Consider the following 21,545-nt stretch of genomic DNA (forward strand, 5'->3'; position numbering starts at 1 on the left):
CGAAAAAGTCATATGGTGGGTAAAAATGATGTTTTAAATTAATGGTGTGTTTAGATTCTATCTCTATAAATTGTTTTTTTTTTCCCCTGAATAGGTTATTGGTCGGTGTTTCTAAAAGCACATGATACCCACAATATATCAAAAAAGCATTAAAGGCAAAGAGACCACTAACAGTACTCACAGTGAGTGAGTATGTATTGAATTCATACAAAATTGTCATGTAAATTTAACCTAATCAGAGCTGCTTCATTTATGTAGTACATTTCATTTTCACTAAAATCTTAAGATCCTTTGTATAAGTAAGAGTAAAGACAATAAATCAAATAATACAAAAAAGAAAGCAAAAGGACAAAAAAGGAAAATAAGTATTATCTATAAAATAAAAAAAGTTTTTATCATCAGGCAGCATCAGCCACTTCGATAATAATATATAGGAATCATAAGATTAGTTCAGTAATACTTTAAACTTGTCTGGGTCTTGCTTTAGGGGAGGATTTTGGGTAAATGCCACTCACCCATGCATTATATATTAGTCATGTCATGTTATATGTGCTGTTACTGGGAGAACAAATCGTGCTTTTGTTTAAAACACTGTTTAATATTCTAATAAGTCTGGTCCAATGTCATGTCCAGCTCCACTGTGAATCCAGGAGTCACTGCTCTCAGTCCAGATCCAGTCCAGACTCTACAGTTCTCTAATTCACCTGCTTCCTGTGTTTAGTAAATCACTCAAAAAAGACATCTCAGCAAGTGACAATATCTTGAATATAGTCCAATTTATCCAGTGTCTCCTATTATGAGATTACACTAAACCAAATATTAAACTTATTTCTAGCCTTTTTCCTTGCTAATTTCAAGCATTAAATTTTCTTGTTCTATTGGCAGATAATTGTCTAGAAATAAATGATTAAAATTAGAAATATTATCTGCCAACAGAACAAGACTGTGTCAAGCTTGGAATTAGTGAAATGTCTACAAATACATTTAATAATCTTATATTTGGAAGTTCTTTAAAAGGAAATTTTATTATATTCAAGAGATTTTCACTTGCTAAGATATTTTTTGCAGTGAAATTACTTAAAAACCACATTCTCACTCAGTTCTTGGTGAGGTTTTTCATTTCTGACTTGAAATTCTGAAATAGTTTTCCCCTATTTATTTAGTTTGCTAGATTGTTTTATGTTTGCCCTTTTTTTTTAAAAAAAAAAACATGCTTGTGTGTTCTGATTTGAAGATTTCACTTGCACTTACATCCAGCTGCCTCTACTACACCAAGAACTAGTGAGAATGTGGCGTTTAAATACACTGAGTGATTAACTGAAAACAGGAAGCAGGTGAGTTAGAGTTCAGGTGAGTCAGAGAACTGTAAAGTCTGGCCTGGATCTGGAATGGATTGGTGGTGGTGCTGGATGTGACAGCCAGAACCTGTGAAAAAGTTAAGAGCAGCCATGTTTTAAAAGAGCTATCTGAAAGATATTTTATTGCCTGTCTCATTGGACTACATTTTAATCAGGATTCCTTTTAATGAAAATGGTTACAGGTCTGTTTTCAAACTTTTACTGAACACTAAACAGAATAATGGAATGAAGGTGCTTTCCTGAAGAGGATATACGTGATGCTGCGTTCACATCTGTCCAAAATATGATTCAATATGATCTCACGCTCACAGACTTGTTACAATTTGCAAAGCTCAATTCATGTAAAAAGTTACAAAAGGCAGGGTTAGTGGTAATAACTTTACTTTACTGAACTGATTCTTATACAGTCAAAAGAAATCCAACCACATCATCCATGCTAGAGTGTTTTTATGAAATTAGGTCCTAGAAGACAGCTGTTTTATGCTGCCTATCCGACTGGGCAGCCTTTATACTGGCCACAGTTCTTGCCTACCTATGCATTCTTCTCCCAAATGGAATTTAGGGTTAGTGACAATATTTTGGAGAGACTACAATAACAATATTAGGCATACTTATTAAGCTGGATACCAACAAATGTATTTATAAATCATTTGCAGAAACATTTACACAAGACATATGGTATTCCTGAAAATCCAGTTAGCTTGGAAAAACATTTACATCCTGTCAGAGCTGCTAAGTTTGTGTAAATTTACCTACATTTCTATTGATGGACTTTAAATCATATAACTGACGAATGAATGCAATTGTGTATATGGATTATTCTATCAAGTTTGCATTTCTTATTTATTTCTAACACACACATATTTAATGAATAATTTCATATTAATGACTTATGCAAGCCAAAGCAAATCCATAAAGACAAAGCTATTCAATTAGGACAATAGTAATGGCACCCTAGAAAAGGAGGAAGAATTAGTGTGTCACTGATGCGCTGCAGTGGCTAAGCTGCGTTACTAGAAGTTGTAACTCACACTGCATTTAGGTGGCACTGTTTCATCATTGAGTCATCATTGTCTTTTCAGCTCTCTGTAAGCTTTGCCTTTTATGGTGTTTTGTGGGAATCACTAAATGTCAATCAGCTGTGCAGTCATTGTACTCAAATCTAGGACTGAGTGGCATTTATCAACGTACGCACATGAGTACAAAGGAAATCACCATTATTAAAACTTTGTAAATCTGGAATTAAAATCAGGAATTTTTAAATTCTGTTTGGCTTACAAAAACATTCACATGCAACTTTACTAAAAAGATTGATAAATGAGATCCACTGTGTTTATTATAGTATGTACAGTATATTGTACAACTGATTATTGCCACACACCTGTATTTGATTTCTAAACTGGCTTTTAAGGAATTACAGCCAGTCCTGGTTTCTCCAAGTTTATAAAACTTCTACAGAATGATTTGGATTTTTAAGTATATTGACACATTAAAGGAAAACACACCAAACATTAATGAATATTAATTAATCAACACCGAACATTAATGAATATTTTTGGTCAATCCCATATGTTGCATTTATTGTCTAAACCTGATTTAAACCATAGTTTTCCATAAATATAATATCGTGCGAGACAAAACATGGTGTTGAGTACATTATGTTTATCAGCAAATACAAACTTTCACCTCCTTTTATTGAACATGATTTTCACAAGCTGAACTTTGACCATTACGTTTTGTCAATATGTGAACTGGCAGGTAGGGCACATTGTTATGTTGACCAGTCATATCTCAATGTAAATAGTGCTGTGACATTAAAATGCCAGTTTAGACTGGACATAAACAAGTGCAATACAGAGCTAGTGTAAACGAACACGACTGGCAGTATTTACCGTAAGTTATTAGTTCAAAATGAGGCTATGGATGTGGACGATGGAACAAATAATATTTGAACAAATGCTAGATCAACAATAAAAGCACAACTGCTTATAATTGCTTCATAGAAGCTAACCTGAACACATGGAATGAACGCTTAGCATATATTTATGGAGGATATTGTGTTCTATCACTCATTTTTTTTGTTGTTTTTTTTTTTTTTAAATGCACCCAAGTGCATCTTAATATGCAAGTATATTCTGTCAGGGTTGTGTTTTTTTTTTCACAGACAGCAGTTGTTATTTTCCTCTGGATGACAGTATAACACAATGTCTTACACTCCTTATTTTTTTCGAACGCACCCAAGTGCATCTTAATACGCAAGTTTATTTTTTTAATACAGCCCTAGCTAAAAAATACTAGAAAAATACTGTATATTCTGTCAGGGTTGTGTTTTTTTTTTTTTTTCACAGACAGCAGTTCTTCATATTTTCCTGTGGATGGCAGTATAACACAATGTCTTACACTGATACACTGTGCTACTGAACATTACAGCATAGTACAGTGTCTCTGCCTGAAGCTGCATGATTAGTGAAAAGGTCGAAATGATAAAACCGTCGTATGTTGTGTGTCATTCGTCAGGGCTGCAGCAGGAGGGTTTGTTCCGTGTGAGCGCTAGCGTGCGTGCTGTGGAGAGTCTGAAGCAGAGGCTGGACAGAGGAGAGGAGGTGGATCTCGAGCAGGAGGCTGAGGTCTGCACCGTGGCCAGCTTGCTGAAGCTGTACCTGAGAGAGCTTCCTGAGGGCCTCGTTCACTCCTCCATCCACAACAAACTCATTCAGCTGCATAACAGTGAGCAACACACTCATCCAACCTCACAACTGAACAGCACAGCTATGGTGGAGTGATACTGTGACTCAGTGGTGTGTAGTGTGCAATATGTCATTGGAAAACCCCATAAAGATCAGGAGGTTTGTCATATCCTGTGTCCTCACAGATGCACTGTAATCAATATTAGGTAAGGAGTAAAACACTTGGGGATGTGCTGTTGTAAGAAAATAATCAACAGCAGGGTGGTATGAGGAAATGGATCCAACCTGTAATGTTTTATTCCACTTACACCACAGCAATTTTCCAACGATTACATTTTTTTTAAAAATTAAAGATCATCACAGCATGCTTTTTATTCATTTATAGTTACATTTAATGTTGTCAAACATCAACAAACAGCTAAGTTCCACTTATCACTTACATTATAGCACCTATAAACAAATATCGCTTCACTAGCCTCTCTTTTTTCTACATTTTTCAAATCTGTTCATCTGGAGATTTATATTTACTCAAATCACACATATTCATTTGATTACTGTAAATTGAATAGAAGTTTTTCTGGCACTTTATCCCTCCTGAGTCAAAATATAAACTAAAGACGCAATCACCAGAGGCTTAGCCAGAATCTCTAAACTGAAGAAAAGTGTAGAATATGCTAAGTGAAGGAGTTTACCCACTGTGTTTCTGTGTGTAAGCTCAGAGGCATTAGGGCAGATTTGTGTTGCTGATAGACTACCCTGAGGGTATAGATGATTAAATGAAGTAAGAAATAATCTGTTTGTCCAGGCCCAGAGCCAGTAGATGCATTACAGAACAGTAACCTTGCTGTAACAGCACCATAACAAGTCCACTATAGAGATCAGGATGAAGTGTAATGATGGCCTGTTCATATTAGAAAAGAGTGTTATAGGGGAAAGTAGGAAGACACACCTGTATGTATCTGTGAGATTTGGGAACACAACACAGAAATGATACTGATTTTAAGGAGCTAAAAATATTAGATGGTCAATAATATTAAGCAGGCACCAATAAAGTAAAATAAACAAGGCTTCAGTGATATGATTTGATATATGATTAAATAAACAGTGATATCAATACAAAACAGGCCAATTACAAATCATAAATTATTATTAAAGGACATTGTGGGCTTTCTATTGGTGCAAATACCTATGATCTAATGTCAGATGATTGCTGGTATAGGCATGCCAGAGAGCTTAATTACCATCATACACATAAAAAGTTATCACATGCTTGTAAGCTATAATATAATGTTTGATGGTTGTTCAAAATAGCATCACGTTCCACTTGAATATGGTTTCCCATAGGAGCTTTAGAGACTTTATTTTCCCATAACAGCACACCCCGTCGTGTTTTAATTCGTTACTGAGTGCACAGGAGAGCGTGTATCCAAGTGAAGTTCAGACTCTATTTTTGGCACCGAGTCGATGACCTGAAAGTGCCACTCTCTTTCTCGTTCTCGTTCTCGTTCCCGCTTTCCCTGTCTCACACACATGCCTGCATGACCATCCTGCACAGATGGTGCACCTGGCGGTTCAGGAAGCAAGCAGAAAAGCCATGTTTGTGTGAGGTGACAAAATGGATATGTACAGGTAACATTTCACTGGTTAACGCTTGCCACTCGCTGTGCGTGTGATAGTGCCACCATGTGACAAAATCTAGGAATTTCCCTCAAAAATCAGGACAGGAAATAGGATTAGACCAGTCATGCTTTCTTGTAGACTGGAAATCAGAGTAACCGCATTTGACGCAGTTTGGTTAAAGCCAGCAGGAAGGTGACTGTGAATAACAATAAATAGTACAGCTCCTTCTAGGCCAATAGTCTGTTTACTGCAGGGGATGATGAGAGAAGTGTGGGGGAGGCTTGTTACAATTTCTGATTTTATTGTCTTCTGGCAATTATTGACTTCTGGATGCAGTTACTAATTTATCCATTAGAGGTTTCCTGGCATTATATGGTGCCATTTCCCAGCAATGCCTAAAGGCTAATGTACACGTACAGCCTAGCATTGTGCAAATAACTAACTAACTAACTAAATAAATAAATAAATAAATAAATAAATATGAAGAAATGTAAGGTTGATTCTGAAGGCAGAATTTTTCTTCTGGGAAATATGTTTAATTTGCTCCCAACAAGTGGCTGTGCCAAAGAATTTAATATTCAAAGGCACCATGAAACCAGTCATGGCAGTCTATCTATCTATCTATAGGAAAATAATCAAAGACAGGGTGACAAAATAATATTCATACTGTGTCACAATACAAGGGTATCACGATATATATATATTTTTATAAAATTCACATTAAAAATGTATAGAGAGTCAGAACTGAGGGGCATTTTCCTTTGTTTTCCCAGTTGGAGGTCGGAAATTCTGAGTTACCAGTTTTAGTTGAAGGCAGCAGCTGATGTTGGCTTTCTGTGCCACACTTCATTAACTGATTGTCACAAGTGTGACTCAAATGTGAATAAACGTGCATTTACACACACACACACACACACACACACACACACACTTGCTGCCACAGCTATTAAATCCCCAGTCTTCTTTATTTTCCCAGCAACTCTGAATCAGCCCTTCTGATTTCCTCATCCACCTTTCACCCAATTACAAAACCCATGCTGACTCTTGTTTCCTGTTTGTGATGTTTATCTTACTCTTTGTTCCTGTTCTATAAAAGAAAAAAAGTATTTTTATAGAGTAGCCTGTGAGGGGAAGTCCTACCATGCCATTCATCGTTATAATGCCAGACATTCTTGTGTTTTTTTATGTATAGAATCCAATGAGGATGAGTTCTGTAAGGACATGCAAGAACTCCTGCTAAAGTTGCCAGATGTTCATTACAGCGTCCTGCGCTACCTGTGCCACTTCCTCACCCAGGTGGAACAGCAGCAGTGCCACAACCGAATGACTGCATTCAACCTGGCAACCGTGTTTGGCCCTAATGTTTTCCAGTGAGTATAAAAGCACTGCTGAGTCACTATTGCACAGAAGAAGAAATATTTTATCTACCTTGGTTGCCAGATATATTTTATAGAAGATTCATGTTTGTCTGCCTGAACAGCCTTTATAGGTTTCACACTATTTTTTACTACACACATCCAACATAAAAGTCTAATGAGGTTTAAAGCCAAACATCATCAACAACAACACATGCACAAAAGCATATGTTTTTACCTTTTGAATGTAGGACATGCTGCACTTGGTCTCCAAATACAGTAGAACCCTTGTATTTGTGTATGCTTGATATTTCTCAGTGTACTTCATTAGTGCCCTTTAGTCCAGAGAGGACTATTCATGTCATTAAGAGAGTCTTATTAGTCTGCAAGTAGCGAGCAGACTATCTTAAGTAAGCCCAAGAGACAGATGCATAGCTAAGATGCACTGTGAATGATTAATGGATTTTGTCCGCTTAGTGTTCCTCCAGATAAAGCTGTAAAAGCGTGCCAGGGTCTGTACACTTCAAAGCGATGGTGTTTGATGCACCACCTATCCACGTAATCATATTCATGAGGATGTGAACTGACACTAGATCATTCTGTATTTGAAAATATTAATATGCATGCAATAAAAATCAGTATAATTAAGTTTTTTGGGTCATATGATATTGAGAAATGTTTAATATTACTGTGTGCTACGCTATGACTTCTGATGATAATGGCTGTTTTTGTATTATGTAGGAGTAGGAGTGAGTTTGTACTCGAAGAATGTTTATTTGGATTATGCCAGTAAGCATTGTCAGTACACCAGACAAGACTACGTTTTTTTTCCCCAAACAGACAGACAGGCTCAGGGTCAAAATCAGAAAAACGATAAACATAAGGGATTAGAAACTAGTAAAACACAGACCTAGAGAAGTCAGGTTTTTAATAAGTTTTCAGCTCGGTTACATAAATTCTTCTTTCATTTCAGTGTAATCCAGTCTGCATGCCTTAAAAGCCTACCATGACGATGATGTACTGGGTCAACATGAAGAGTAATTTGCCAATAATAACTTACAGTATTTTATTTAATATCCTTTTTTTTAAAATAAAATATTCTGTTAATATTATTAGAATGCATTTGTCCAGCAATCATTAACATGCTGCACTTTCGGCCTTGTCTTTCTCACAAGCGTGTATAAGGTCAGGACCCTAAATTATTCAGTGGCTATTTTTAGCCTAACAATGATGGCCCTCTGTAACAAGTGCACTGCCAGAGTCACAGTGACCCAGGTTACTGTTTTGCCTTGAAACATCGTAGAGGTCATTGCTAACGTCATTAGGCGTCACGGTTCGTCACATGTTCCAATACATGTCAGTGAGCAGTTAAAAGTTATTGTGTTGGCTATGCATGTGCCCTTTTACCTACATAATCCTGCACTACTGGAAATTTGTAAAATTACACACACCATTCCTGAAACCTGTACAGTAGTGCTGTCATAAGTGTTAGTGGTAAAAGTGGCACTTTTCGTAGGTCAATCTACCAACACACTACATAATGCAGTATTCGTACCAGCCATTACATCGCTAAAGTGATTTTTTTTTTGCTCAGAGAGTGTAGTACACTGTAAAAAATTTACTGTGGATTTTGCAGTAATTTACTGGCAACCTGGGTTGCCAATAGAGTACTGTAAAATTTACAGTAAACAACTATAAACCATATGTACAATAAAGAACTATAATATCTTACATAGCATAAAATATCATATAACCCAGTACATTTGCTCAACGCAGGATACAACTGAGCTTGAGTCTTGCGCAAGGACCCAATCAAGGTAGGCTGGTGGTGTTGGGATTTGAACACACAACCTTCTTAGCCCTGACTTGAAAGCTCAACCACTGAGACACCACAACTAGTGCAACAAGCAACAAGCATGCATTGATTCAGTGCAGTCTTTAAGTGGTGTTACTTCAGTGGGAGCTGAATCAGTGCAAGCTAGTTGTGGTGTTGTTGTGGTGTATTTGTGGTGGCTCAGTGGTTAAGGCTGTGAGTCCCAGATCAAAAAGTTGTGTGTTCAAGTCCCAACAGCACCAAGCTGTCAGACCCTTCAGCTCAGTTGTATCAGCTAAATGAGAAAATGTGCTGGGTTATGTGTTATTTTACACAACATTAAGATATTATGGTACTTTACTGTAAGTAAGTTTTACAGTTGTTTACTATAGATTTTACAGTACTTTACTGGCAACCCATGTTGAAAAAAATTTACAACAATTTATTACAGTGTAGGACATCAGGTATAGTAGGTGTGTGTGTGTGTGTGTGTGTGTGTGTGTGTGTGTGTGTGTGTGTGTGTGTGTGGTGAAAAAGTAGCCTTCATACACTACCTTGCTAGCATCTTCATCTAGATGGTTTTGTCTTCCTATGAAACTATCCATTTCACATTTTGCTACAAAAAGCACTACACAGGATCGTTTATATAATTACCAGGAAAACACACACTTTGAATGCTGTAATCTTAAAAACAGCCCTTAGGCAAAGCCTCAATAGTCACCAAATTGCATCCTACTGTAAATTGACTTGGCAGACAGACATGACTTTATTGTAATAGCATCACAGATCATCGAAGATTAGATGTGTGTTGTTGGCTTTAGGCTTGTTTTTAATCCAAGTTCACGTCATCAGCATGGAACAAATGAGCTATAGTCAAACTTAAGTTTGTGTACATAATGTCATTGCAAAATAATTCACATGTTCACGCTAGTGTTATGATATGGCTTCCACTAATGGCTGTTTTCAACAGAGTAGCATTAAAAGGCTTGTTTTTCCCAGTAATTATTTAAATTAGTGGTCATGGTTTTAGCAAGCAGAATGTGAAATGAATGCTTTTCAGCAGGTGAGGATAATCCAAAAAAAGATCATCTAAAAAGAAAGAATGAATTGATACCTCATAAAAGGTAGTTGTGCATTATTTCTTCTTGAACTATGACCTGGTCCAGCACAAAGCCCCCAACACTTGAATGTTCATGGATAGGGAACATCCAAACAAACTGTTTGGCTCTCTTTGCACGGATTGTAATCGTGTAATTAGTGAAATGGTGTTCTGTTTCTGTTTTCTTCCTCAGTGTGTCCTCTGGTTTTGAAGGCATCCAGGAACAGGATGTCTGTAATAAGATCATGGCCAGGCTCATTGAGAACTATAGCACCATCTTTGAGCCAGATGGAGGACAGGAGCTGCCCCAAACCAAGCCTTCAAACATCATCATGGTCAAAGTGGGTGCTGACTCGCACTTCTTCACTAGTCAGTTCTTCACTAGTCAGTCAGGTTTTACACCATTATGACTTCATAATGTAATCACGCAGATGGAAATATCCTTTAGTGCTTGTACACTAATGATTTAATACATTTAATACATTTTTGTCACTAGGTAATAGCACATTAACACTGTTTTCCACAGAAAGCATTTACACTTACCTGATTTAATTATTTTTATAGGGTCATGTAAGCATAATGCAACTGATTCAATCTCTTGGGTTTATAAATGCCACCTAGGCTACCTTAGAAATGCTCATCTGAGAAACTTTTCAAGTACAGTATTTATATAAATGACACACGGTGAATGCAATAAGCATCTCCTTCAGTCCCATGAGTGTTGTTTGAAACTATCAACAAATAATCAATTTGAGATGAATCTTTCTGTTAGAGGCAGGTATGAAAGGGTTTTGTGAAACCTAAAGGTCTATTAAGGTTATTGATATATAAAAGCAGAATCAAGGCACGGTTCGGAAAGACTTCTTCTATGTGAAAGCAAACCTGCGATTATGAGCCCCGTCCCCAAACGAGCCCCGAATCGGTCCTTGGTCCTGGGGGTCTCAAGTATTCAGACCAAGCATGAAAATGCTCTGAGGGTAAAAATACCAGAAATGTATTTGATAATATTTCTAAATAATAGCATAATAATGATTAAAAATGGTTTCAGACTTTCTGACTTGGTGTATCCATAGCCATAAACATCCCCTTAGAACTGGTTTTCTCACCTATATATATATATACTGTACATATACTGTATACTGTATATATAGGTGCATAGTGCATGAGGGGAAGTCACCTTGACACTATGGTGATGGCACACTGAAGCATAAAATGTGGGCACCTGTTTTGCTGACGCAGACTTGAATGACGCTGGTAAACAGCGTGGACTAGAGCAAGATCAAAAAGAAAAGCATGAACTCATTGCTCCAGTGTTTTGGAAAGATAGATATTGGAACATACAGTTTACTACACAGAGCCAAACTGGCCACCTGTGAATATCTAATGACTCTCAGGCCAAATAACCCTTGATGACCTTTGCCTTGTTCAGGTGATGGATATGATTCAATTTGTAATGTCCTGCTATCCTATGCATCTCTTTAGTCTTATGGTCCTGTATTAATTCAGCATTTCATTTCAGGGTGAATGTCACTTCATGTACTTCATAAATGTCACTTCATATATGATATGAAGCTACAGTACTGTACATACTTGTGCCATATGTGCTTCATAAGCAGAGTCAGTAGAGACCGCTGAGCTCATGTGAACTTTTTGCACTTCTTGTTTTGTTCCCAGGAGGCCCACATAGATATAGTGCACACAGATACCATGTCAACATCCTCTCCAACACCAAAAGCACCCAGTCCACTTCCCAGAAAGAAGAAGGTACATGTGTGTTTGTGTGTGTGTGTGTTTTCATGTTTGTTTGTGTGTCTGTATATTTGTACACCATTTGCTATCATGCATGATGCCAATGTGTTGTCGGTACTGTAAATGAGGCAAAGTAACCTGGAATGACCTGCACGTCCTATCTATCTATCACCCAGTCAGAGGCTTAAAGCTTATTTCTCTGCCATTTCTGATTCAATAAACTGTGGAGTATGACCCATCAGGGTGAGATCTGTGCAGCTTATAAATAGAGTTGTTCACATACATATTTTTAGAAAATAAAAAGGAACAGCTAGACGTCAGTGACCAGGTAAGGAAGGCATTAGTCAGAGAAGCAAAGAGGTCAAGGAGCTGGAGAGAGCCACAGCTTAGATGGGAGAAACTGTTCACAGGACAACTTTACCCTTGACACAAGGGTGGTGAGCCATATAAAATCTTGTTTGGAGTTTGACAAAAGGCTTGTGAAAAAAGATTCTGTGGTCAGATAAGACCAAAATTGGATTTTTTTCTTGGCCTGTATTTGGCCTGTATTTGGCCACATGCGATACATTTGATGGAAAAGCAACACTGCTCATCACTGGGAGATTAATATCCTCACATTGAAGCATGGTAGTGGTAGCATCATGCACTGGGGATGCTTCTCATCATCAGGGACTGGGAAACTGGTCAGGTTTGATGGCAAGATGGCTGGAGCCAAATGCAGGACAATCCTAGAAGAAAACCTGTTCCAGGTTTGAAGAGACTTGACACTGATACTGTTGGATTTGATTCCAAAAGTACGACCGTAGGTATATTTCCAAAGCTACACTGGAGCGGTTCATAACCAAGAAGCTGACCTCAGTCCAACTGCGGTTCTGTGGCAGTACTTTCACACAAAGAAGCCATTTGACAGACACTGCATGCAGATAGTTTGTCTTTACATAGCACTAACTGTTTCAAACAAAACTCTTAAATAATGTTTAAACATGTAATGATGTTTAACATTTTTAATCCCTGGACTGTAATCACTAGTAGATTGTCATGGTATAAAAAGAATACAACTCTTTCCTATTAGTTCTTAACCCACATCCCACATACATACATACATACATATGTATATATATAATATGGGGACATCCTAATTTCTGCAATGCATACGTTTCACTTCCTGTTTCATTTTGTAATGGTTAATGTTTTCAGCCAAACATGTCGGGATGCAAAGGTTGCTGCTGACTGATTTTATTGACTCATAGATCACTTAATAATCTGCCATTGATCATTTCCTGTTTTGTCAGGCCACACGGAGCAGTCCGGTCGAAGACAAGGTCCCACCAACAGAGCAAGAGTTGAGCCTAGAAACCCCAGTCCCCACGCCGAGAAAAAAGAAGGTTTCTTTTCTTTCAATAAACATTCTTATTCTTTTTAATATTGCAGAAAAAGAGCTGGGATATGAGAGCAGCGTAGTTTTATTTTGGTTTATTTATTTAATTATGGATTTATATGACTGAAGGAATGTTGAAAGAATGATTTTTTCTTGCCATGACTTGATACACAAATCACCTTGATCTTTTCCTCCAAATTTTGTGAACACAAGAGCCAATTTGAAGCACTTTGAAATGGTTTATGACCCTTCTTTGTAGTGTTCAGTGAGAGTTGACTAGCTTTATTTACACCCCTTCCCATCAGTCTGTTAGGCTTATCATATATTTTATCATGTCTTTATGAATACCTGCTGACTGCTCACATGACTTTGATGCTGTTTTCGGAAAAAAGGAGAAATCGGCTATTTCATAACATCTTAGGCCACCTTGCTAGATACCAGCGTATGCCGTGTTTTCATACAGGGCTTGAAATTTAAAACTGTTTGCTTAGATTGGCGGTGTACAGCTCATCTTGCTCAGCTGCCCTAGATAAGGCCTGCAGGACATTGTGGTAACTCATAAGCAGGGCAGTGGATTGATTGGGAAATGCTGATGGAAAAAAGCAAGGAGAGATGGTTGTGAAAAGTAAGACCAACTCCAGCTGAGGAGATCGCTTAAGGGGTCGTGAAATAATTCAAATCAGCACGTAGCACAAGTGGAACTGGGTTATTTAGGTTACACTTTATTTTTAAGTTTCTGAGTTTAAGTTGACTGAGTTATAATCTGCTCTTTGTTCTGGACATAGTCTTGTATTTGCATTTTTAAAACAGGTTCATTATTGCTCTTAATATGGTAGCATTTGTAGTTTTTTTGTAATAAATGGTGGAGTATTGTGTCCTAAAAATTAGCACAATGATTATATCAACATGTCTGCATTGTCCCCACTCTTATTGTCAAATTTGTTTATTTTCATTTCCTGGTCCTGTCTCCGCCCCTTTGTGTTGATTAGTTTCCCGATCATCAAGTGTATTTATACCCTCAGGTTTCACTGGGTCTTTGCGAAGTTTCGTTCCATGAATTTGCGCCGCTGAGCCTCTTTCCTTAAATTATTTTCTAAGCTCACGAGTTTCGTGTTTCTCACTTCCGACCTTGCACCTGTTTTACCTTTATGAATATGGACTATCCTTTTTCTGATGCTTCCTGCCTGTGTGATGACCTGCGCTATGGACCGTGACCACAATTTCTGCTTTGCCCACAATAAACACGTTGATGATACACACTTGCATCCTGCCACGTCTTTATGCAAGTTACAGTCATAATTCTGCATTTGGACTGTTGATCCCATCTGCCCAGCCCCATTCCCAGTGTAGACACACCTCAGAATGATTCTAGTTAGAACTAGCACAATCAAACATCACATCAACAGGAACCTAAACACATTGATAAACACATGAAATTATGTGTATGAAATTATGTTTCCATGTTTGTGTGGTGCTTAATAACCTTGAGAAGTACTTATTTACACGTCATACCACAGCGCTGTTGAATTCTAGAATCTGATTTGTCCACAGGCGTTGATTAATTTTCTATAACAGTAGCTCTCATAGTAATGGTGGCTGTAATTCAAATTTATATGAATGCGCTTGTTCTAATATGGTATCGTTTCTATAGTAACAACTCTAACATGAGAACTTGTATGGTGGACGATCCACATAATCCAAATCTAATAATACACAGATTAAAAATGTGCTGTTATTTAGCAAAGAAAGACATATCACTGTTAATGTGGTGTAGCTTTCCATAAGGAGACGTTTATTTAACATTAATGGAAGGTTGATTATTTTCCAGTAACGGCATAACCTGTTGTGTTTTATTTTGTAATTTGAGTTCATAATTGTGTGAATCGCAACAACCAGCCAAGGCTGTAAAGTTACCAAGGCTGTCTGACTGTTTTTCTGCTTTATCCTTATCAAGAAAAAGATATCATATAACATTATGGATTTATTTATTTATATATTACTCACATTTTATTAACCTTGAGAGTGGCTGTTATGCTTTGTAATTGAAGGTCCTGTAAAGATTCATAACTATTATTGATATAGATGATGATAAAGATATTGAAGGTAAAATGGAGCCAAGTGAAGGCACTGTGTTTGTATCAGAGTTTTTTTTTTTTCTCAGTGTGTATGCGAAACCTCACCGAAGTTTATTCTCACCATTTTATTACATTTCCTAGGACCTGGAAGTAGAGGCTGAGAGTTTTATATGAATTTAGTGGAGGCTATAAAAGTTGTTAAGTCTTAAAACAGTTTTACAACTTCCCTTAATTTTAGGTGTGTGTGTGTGCCATACTGTAAAGGAAGATGTTGGTTAATTGTTTGTAAAGCAAAAGGAAAAAAACACTGGAATAGCACTGATACTGGGTGGAGAATATTGTTCAAATAAATATAATTTTATATTGTTCATATTATTTATAATACAGTCAATCCAGTACTAGGGTTGTGTACATTTTTGCATAAAGAAAACCACATATCCATTTATATCCATATTGTTGTATATGACATTATGGCAACACTAAAAAAGCGTATACAAGGGGTTAATTAAAGTCTTGTTATTTGTTTAATAAAGCTCAAATTAGACACTATGCATTAGTCTTTATTCATAAAGACATGTATTCCTACAGAAACTGTTAGGTGAAAATGAGTCATAATTTCGTTATTAGTTGTGATCATGAGAACACATCACTTTTCACTTCTCCTTTAGAGTGTAGAACACAAATACAGTATTGCTGATTTATTCAGCTTTTATTAGCTCTTAAAGCCATACGCTGCAGTCATCTGACACTACCTAGAATCTAACAGTCTACCATGGAACACTACAACTAAGAAGATGTGAATTTAAGTTATTAATTCATTATAAGAACAGCGAAGAATGCAATTATTCATGTTTACATATGAACTCTCCAGTTATGTAGTAATACATGTCTCTATGAATAAAAACTAATACACAGTGAGTAAACCATTTATAAGTGATAAACAATTAACAAGACCTTAATTAACCCTGCATACTGTATGTGTTCCTTAAAACAAAATATTACAGCATTATGAGATATCGGTGTTATAGCCAACCCCCGATCTCATTTTTTCCATTTTCAATGACACTGATATCAGAGCTTTGTGTATCAGTCAAAACTCAACACTGATCTAATACTGATATCCTGTTAGTTCCCAAGCCAGCTGTCTCGCTTCTGCTGCCAAGTCATGCTAAACATTAGAGATGCAATGTTCAAAATCTGCATCATGTCACCTAACACACAGAATAAAATACTTCAGTGGATTGGATCAGAAAATGTGTCAGATACAATCCAATACTGATCTAGTGTCTCAGGCTGATAACGTCCAATTCGAGTCTCAAGTCTAAGTCATGTTACAAGATAGTCAAAGTCCAGGACTTGAGTAATATATCAACTACACACAAACACACAACCTGCAGTTAAGTAAAGTACTTAAAGCAGCACTATGTAACATTTGGTTAGTTGGACTATGGAGACCTCCTGGTAGTTTTTTTTCTCCATTTACTCAATAATGCTGCTTCTAATTTTTTTTTTTTAATAAAAAAAGTTACTTACAGCAGCTTTAATGACACTTAAAATGCCTCTTTTTGAGTTGTAGTAGTCAGCAAGAGATGGAATGCAGTCCGTGGTGCTTTGTTCATGGTTGTGGTTTTGCAGTACCACAAAATATCATCATCAGACAAAAGCCAGAGCTAAGAGTGGTTTTATTATCACATATTATGGCAGAATGGCTCAAAACCACTGTTGCACAAATCATTTTTAGCTAAACAATATGGAATTACAGACTTTTATACAGTTATCATAACTCACTGAAAGTATTTCAGTTAAAATCGAAAGAAAGTCCTGGATTTACTTTTTACAGCAGTAGTTGTGCAACTGTCTTGTGTCTTAATACAAGACTATTGTTTCATAAAATATGTTAAGTTCAGTTTCACAAAAACATTGAGTCACCCATCATGGTCTGGTGCTTGTGAAATTTGTGAAACAGTTTGCCAGAATCAAAAGGTTCAGCTACGGTTAAGGCTATTAGGGGTGGAGTTTTGTACAGTTGTACATTTTCTTACAGTTTCATTTGCATGAAATCAAACACTGCATCGTCCACAGATTTTATGAGATCAGGTTCAGTCACATTTAAACTAACCTGAACTTTATTAGTAATGACACATTTCTGTGAGCCGACCATTGTAGTGGTCATTTCACTAAAATCTGAGTAAATTTAGTAGATTTAGTAGTAATAAGTACTAAGTGAGTGCATGATTAGCACATTACTGTTCACTATCACCTCCATTCCAGTGAAGTACGCAGGCCCAGATCAGCCATGATCAGTATAATGCCCTGAACTAGTTTCTTCTAAGAACTAAAAGGCTTTACTTTTAATCCACAATGTCATCACAAGTATTCATGACCGTGTATAGTCTTATCTGATATCTGACTTTGCACTGGCATTGTTTATCTTGTGAGTTTATTCCTTGTTTAACGCCAGATTTCAGTCAAATTGGCTGCTCTTCCTACTTTCGTGTGTGGTATGGGGGTCAGAAGCCTAATGCCTTGTAATTAGCTCTTGCATCACAAATCAATGGGCTAGATTTGGGCTAGAGAGATACATGAGTGTTGTTAGACGGCAGGAGTCGAGTGGATGAAGCTGGCATTGCTGTTATCATTCTTTTTCCTTCTGCTTTTGGAGACTTAGTGTGTCAGCATTTTTGAGTTAAGCTAATCTCCATTCACTGGAAGACAATGAGGGCAGCCGAGTTTGATTTTGCTCTCATCCGCATGAGATTTTTCTGTTCTACTGTTTCACGATTACAGCCTATTTCTTTTCGCAGGGTAAGAGAAATATCTGCTGCTTCCTCTTTCTAGCACTTCCTTCCTTCTGGTTAAGGAATCCTGGAGTGTGTGTTTGAGTTCATGCGTCTCTCTCTCTCGCTCTCTCTCTCTCTCTCTCTCTCTCTCTGTCTGTCTGTCTCTGTCAGGTGAAGAGGGTGAAAGGTGAAGCAGTATTGAGATCAATACCCCAGCCTGCACCTTCCACAAGTCTTCCCTTCTCCAGACATTTATCCCAGGCTTCAGAGCACAGAGCCAAACCTCGACTAAACACCCTGGGCTGGAGCTCTCCGGAGGAAAGCATGGATCTGAACCCTCCTAAACTCAGCCCCATCGGGAGCATGGACACTGTGAGCAGGTGAGTGTGTGCTAGACATATTATTACTTAACAGTGTCTGCACACTGCACATACATATATATATATATATATATATATATATATATATATATATATATATATATATATATATAAGGCCCTAGATTAGTGAGAGGAGGCATACTCCTGAGATCATGCTTCCAGCGGTGCATACTGGAAGTAAATGTCCATCCCATATTCTAGCATTGATTTTCATCAATTTTAAAGCTCTTGTTTTAACCTCAATAAGTTCCTAGGATGGTGGGTCCAGACTAACGATCACAACTAAATACCTAGATTTTCTATTGGTTTCATTGTAATAACTGAATATTTCATAACAGTTAGGGAATAATATACTTTAGGAGGAATAGCTGCATCAAAAGCTTAGAGCTTAATGGGTTAAGATTTGTGGCAGAACCAACATTATTTTTGTGTACTGCAGAGAGCAATATTGGATTTTTACTCATTTGTACTAATACATTTGTTATATTAGTACATTAATTATATATAATGGTTGTTATGGTTTATTATATTATATTAATATATAAATATCAATGTTTATTAATATTTTAATATAAATGATATTAATATTAATAATCATATACTGAATGTATCAATACGTTATAAATGTTATTTTAAAAAGATTATTTAATAACAATTATTTGAAAAAAAACCCAATAATACAAATAATATATTGATATAAAATGCTGCTAATTAATATATAAATATTTATTTTACATATATATTAACATTTTTTGTTAAGAAAATTAAAAAATAAAGGCCTTACCTGCTGAATCCATAGTATACTGCGACTTTATGCACAAAATTTTTCCAGTGTCAGTTGCTCTCATTATTTTTAAAGTAATGAAATAATACTTATGTGGTTGATGTAACAATTGGATCAATTTGGAAAAAAGACAATTGAAATGAATTGAGCCAACAATCATAAATCAATTCTTACTGATTATCATTGATTATTATTGAAAAAAGACACCAGACAAGTGGTGTGTAAAACATATTTCATATCCTTAACCTGATGTGTTAATAATCTAGCCAGGTGATTTGCCCATAACTCTTAAACTTAACTTTTTAAATAGTCATCATTCATCATCATTCATGAAAGGTAGGCTTACAGCAGATTCTGAACAAAGTTTGTAACATAACGATCTGAGACTACTAAAATTTCAATCTTATCGTATTGTGTGGAAGCCTAAACTTTACACCATTAATACTTTTTTACTTTTTTTTTTTGTTATCACGTTACATTTCTTCTGTGGATACCTGCTCATTTTACCAGGTGGTCAGGGAGCATCAATAAGGAGGCCGAATGACTTCACGTCGCCGTATAGAATGACATCATCGGCTATCTAGATCTCTGAAATGTGCATATACTAATAAACATAAACGTCAGAGCACTTTAGAAATCATTGCTTCCTTACAGGAGGCTAGCTGTAATTCTGAGAGTCTTTGTTTGTGTTTGCTGAGTGTGTTAAGGAAATGCTTTGCAAGTTTTTTTTAGACAATTTTATCAAAATATATAGTGGGGTCTGAGACCACATTGGAAATCTGGGATTTTTTTTTTTTATTTAAAACTGGAAATAAACAGAAAATTTTAGAATTTTGAAAAAAAGGAAAAAAGGAAACATGCAACATCTTAACTATTGAATATTCAGGATGTTGCACAATTTGTAGGTCACTATTTAAAATTGGTGTTATTTAAGCAAATTTGTGATATGGACCATGGCAACTCCTTTGCTCAAAAGGTCAGATTTTCCATGAGTCTTATCCCTTCCATTGAAGCACGTGTTCAGATGACATTCTGATGGATTTGATCTAAAAACGAATCATCAGGTTTGACACAAACTTGTGGAGTCCGTGTCAGCTCGAGTGCACACTGTTATTAAAGCAAAAAGGGGATGTACCAAATACTAAGAAACTCTCAGATTCATGTAAATATTTCAAAGATTCTACTTTTCACCAAGTTGTTGCTGATAATATCATTTGTAATGAAAAGCTTTCTGTTAAATTGGACCCCACTGTATATAATAATAGATATAATGTAAGGAGGTTTATACTATATGTATAACATCATATATTCTTGAAAAAGGCTTATTTTAAAACTCGAAGCACTAACATGTCTTGCACCAGTAAGAGCCAGGGTAGCGCCTTGTTTGCAAACAGAGATCATGTAATCAAAGTAAACATGATCATGATCAGATTCGTGATTATCCAGGAGTATGGACTCACAAAGGACGACATATATCAAGCGTCCAACTTCATAACCAAATCCAGTGCCAGGAACATTTCACCTAAAAGTACAGAACACACTTGTCGACCTAAAGGCTTTTGTGTACACAGTAGAAAACTGTGCCTCATTAATTTGCAGGTTTTTTTTTTTGCTGTTGTTGTTGTTGGATTTTAATTTATAGTGCCTTAAAACTGAAAGATGATGGTGTTTTATCTTTGCCTGTTTCTAGATTTAGATTTTTATTGTCTTCGGTGCTGTGATTCTGGCATAGCAAAAGTATTTATTATTGGCCAAAGTTCTTCTACAGTTAATGGCAGAGTTATAAAAGTAGTATTTACGAGAAATTAAGTCTAGGTGCTGTACAGTAACAGTTCTTCTTCCTTATAGCGTAAAAACACTCACACTCACAAGATGACTGTTATTGCTAATGCAGGATCAGAGTCTCTCTCTGGAGAGCCTGTTTTTTACTACAGTACTTTCAAGAAGCTGTTCTCAGATCAGCACAATGGGCTACATGATTGCAAATGGATTGTATGGTGCTGTTTTGCCCCGTTCTTCAGCTTTGCTGAGCATTTGCATCCACCTGCTGTACATTTAAGCGCTACCATAGTATAGCTAACAGCATGCTATAAACACCCAGATGGCAGGCATACATATTATAAGCAGCTGAAAGCTGATCTACTGTGAGGATCAGGTGTTGTCTGGAATAGCAGCACAACAGCTATGGGCTGTGTTGTTGTCACGGTGTGTGTACTGCCACTGCTAGCATGGGAGCATTAGAGTTAACTACACAGATATTTCCTCGTCTGAACTGAGATATGAACACTGCTTGTTGGTTACTTGAAGAACTGATGACATTGCATGTGCTTGGGTTTTTATAAATTTATAAATTCATAAGGGTCTAATTCTCTGTCATAGCGGTTCATTCTAATCATAATCATAATAAGATTTATTTATTATTCTGGGCAATGGTGGTGGAAGTGGTGGAATAGCATATGTTGTTTAG

At 36.6% G+C, this 21,545-nt stretch overlaps 1 protein-coding gene across 3 annotated transcripts in view; it reads left to right on the top strand.

Annotated features, from left to right (window-relative positions):
• fam13a (family with sequence similarity 13 member A) overlaps positions 1-21,545 on the top strand; it is an 85,882-nt gene that overhangs the window by 8,823 nt on the left and 55,514 nt on the right. For all 3 annotated transcript variants that reach the window (XM_026933194.3, XM_034302683.2, XM_053232406.1), the window contains 6 exons: positions 3,876-4,085; positions 6,858-7,035; positions 10,126-10,273; positions 11,607-11,696; positions 12,974-13,066; positions 18,086-18,294. In XM_026933194.3, coding sequence (XP_026788995.3) covers positions 3,876-4,085; positions 6,858-7,035; positions 10,126-10,273; positions 11,607-11,696; positions 12,974-13,066; positions 18,086-18,294 — 928 coding nt within the window. The remainder of the gene's footprint in view (positions 1-3,875; positions 4,086-6,857; positions 7,036-10,125; positions 10,274-11,606; positions 11,697-12,973; positions 13,067-18,085; positions 18,295-21,545) is intronic.

The sequence above is a fragment of the Pangasianodon hypophthalmus genome, chromosome 3 (genome assembly GCF_027358585.1).
Source record: "Pangasianodon hypophthalmus isolate fPanHyp1 chromosome 3, fPanHyp1.pri, whole genome shotgun sequence".
NCBI classification, from domain to species: Eukaryota; Metazoa; Chordata; class Actinopteri; order Siluriformes; family Pangasiidae; genus Pangasianodon; species Pangasianodon hypophthalmus.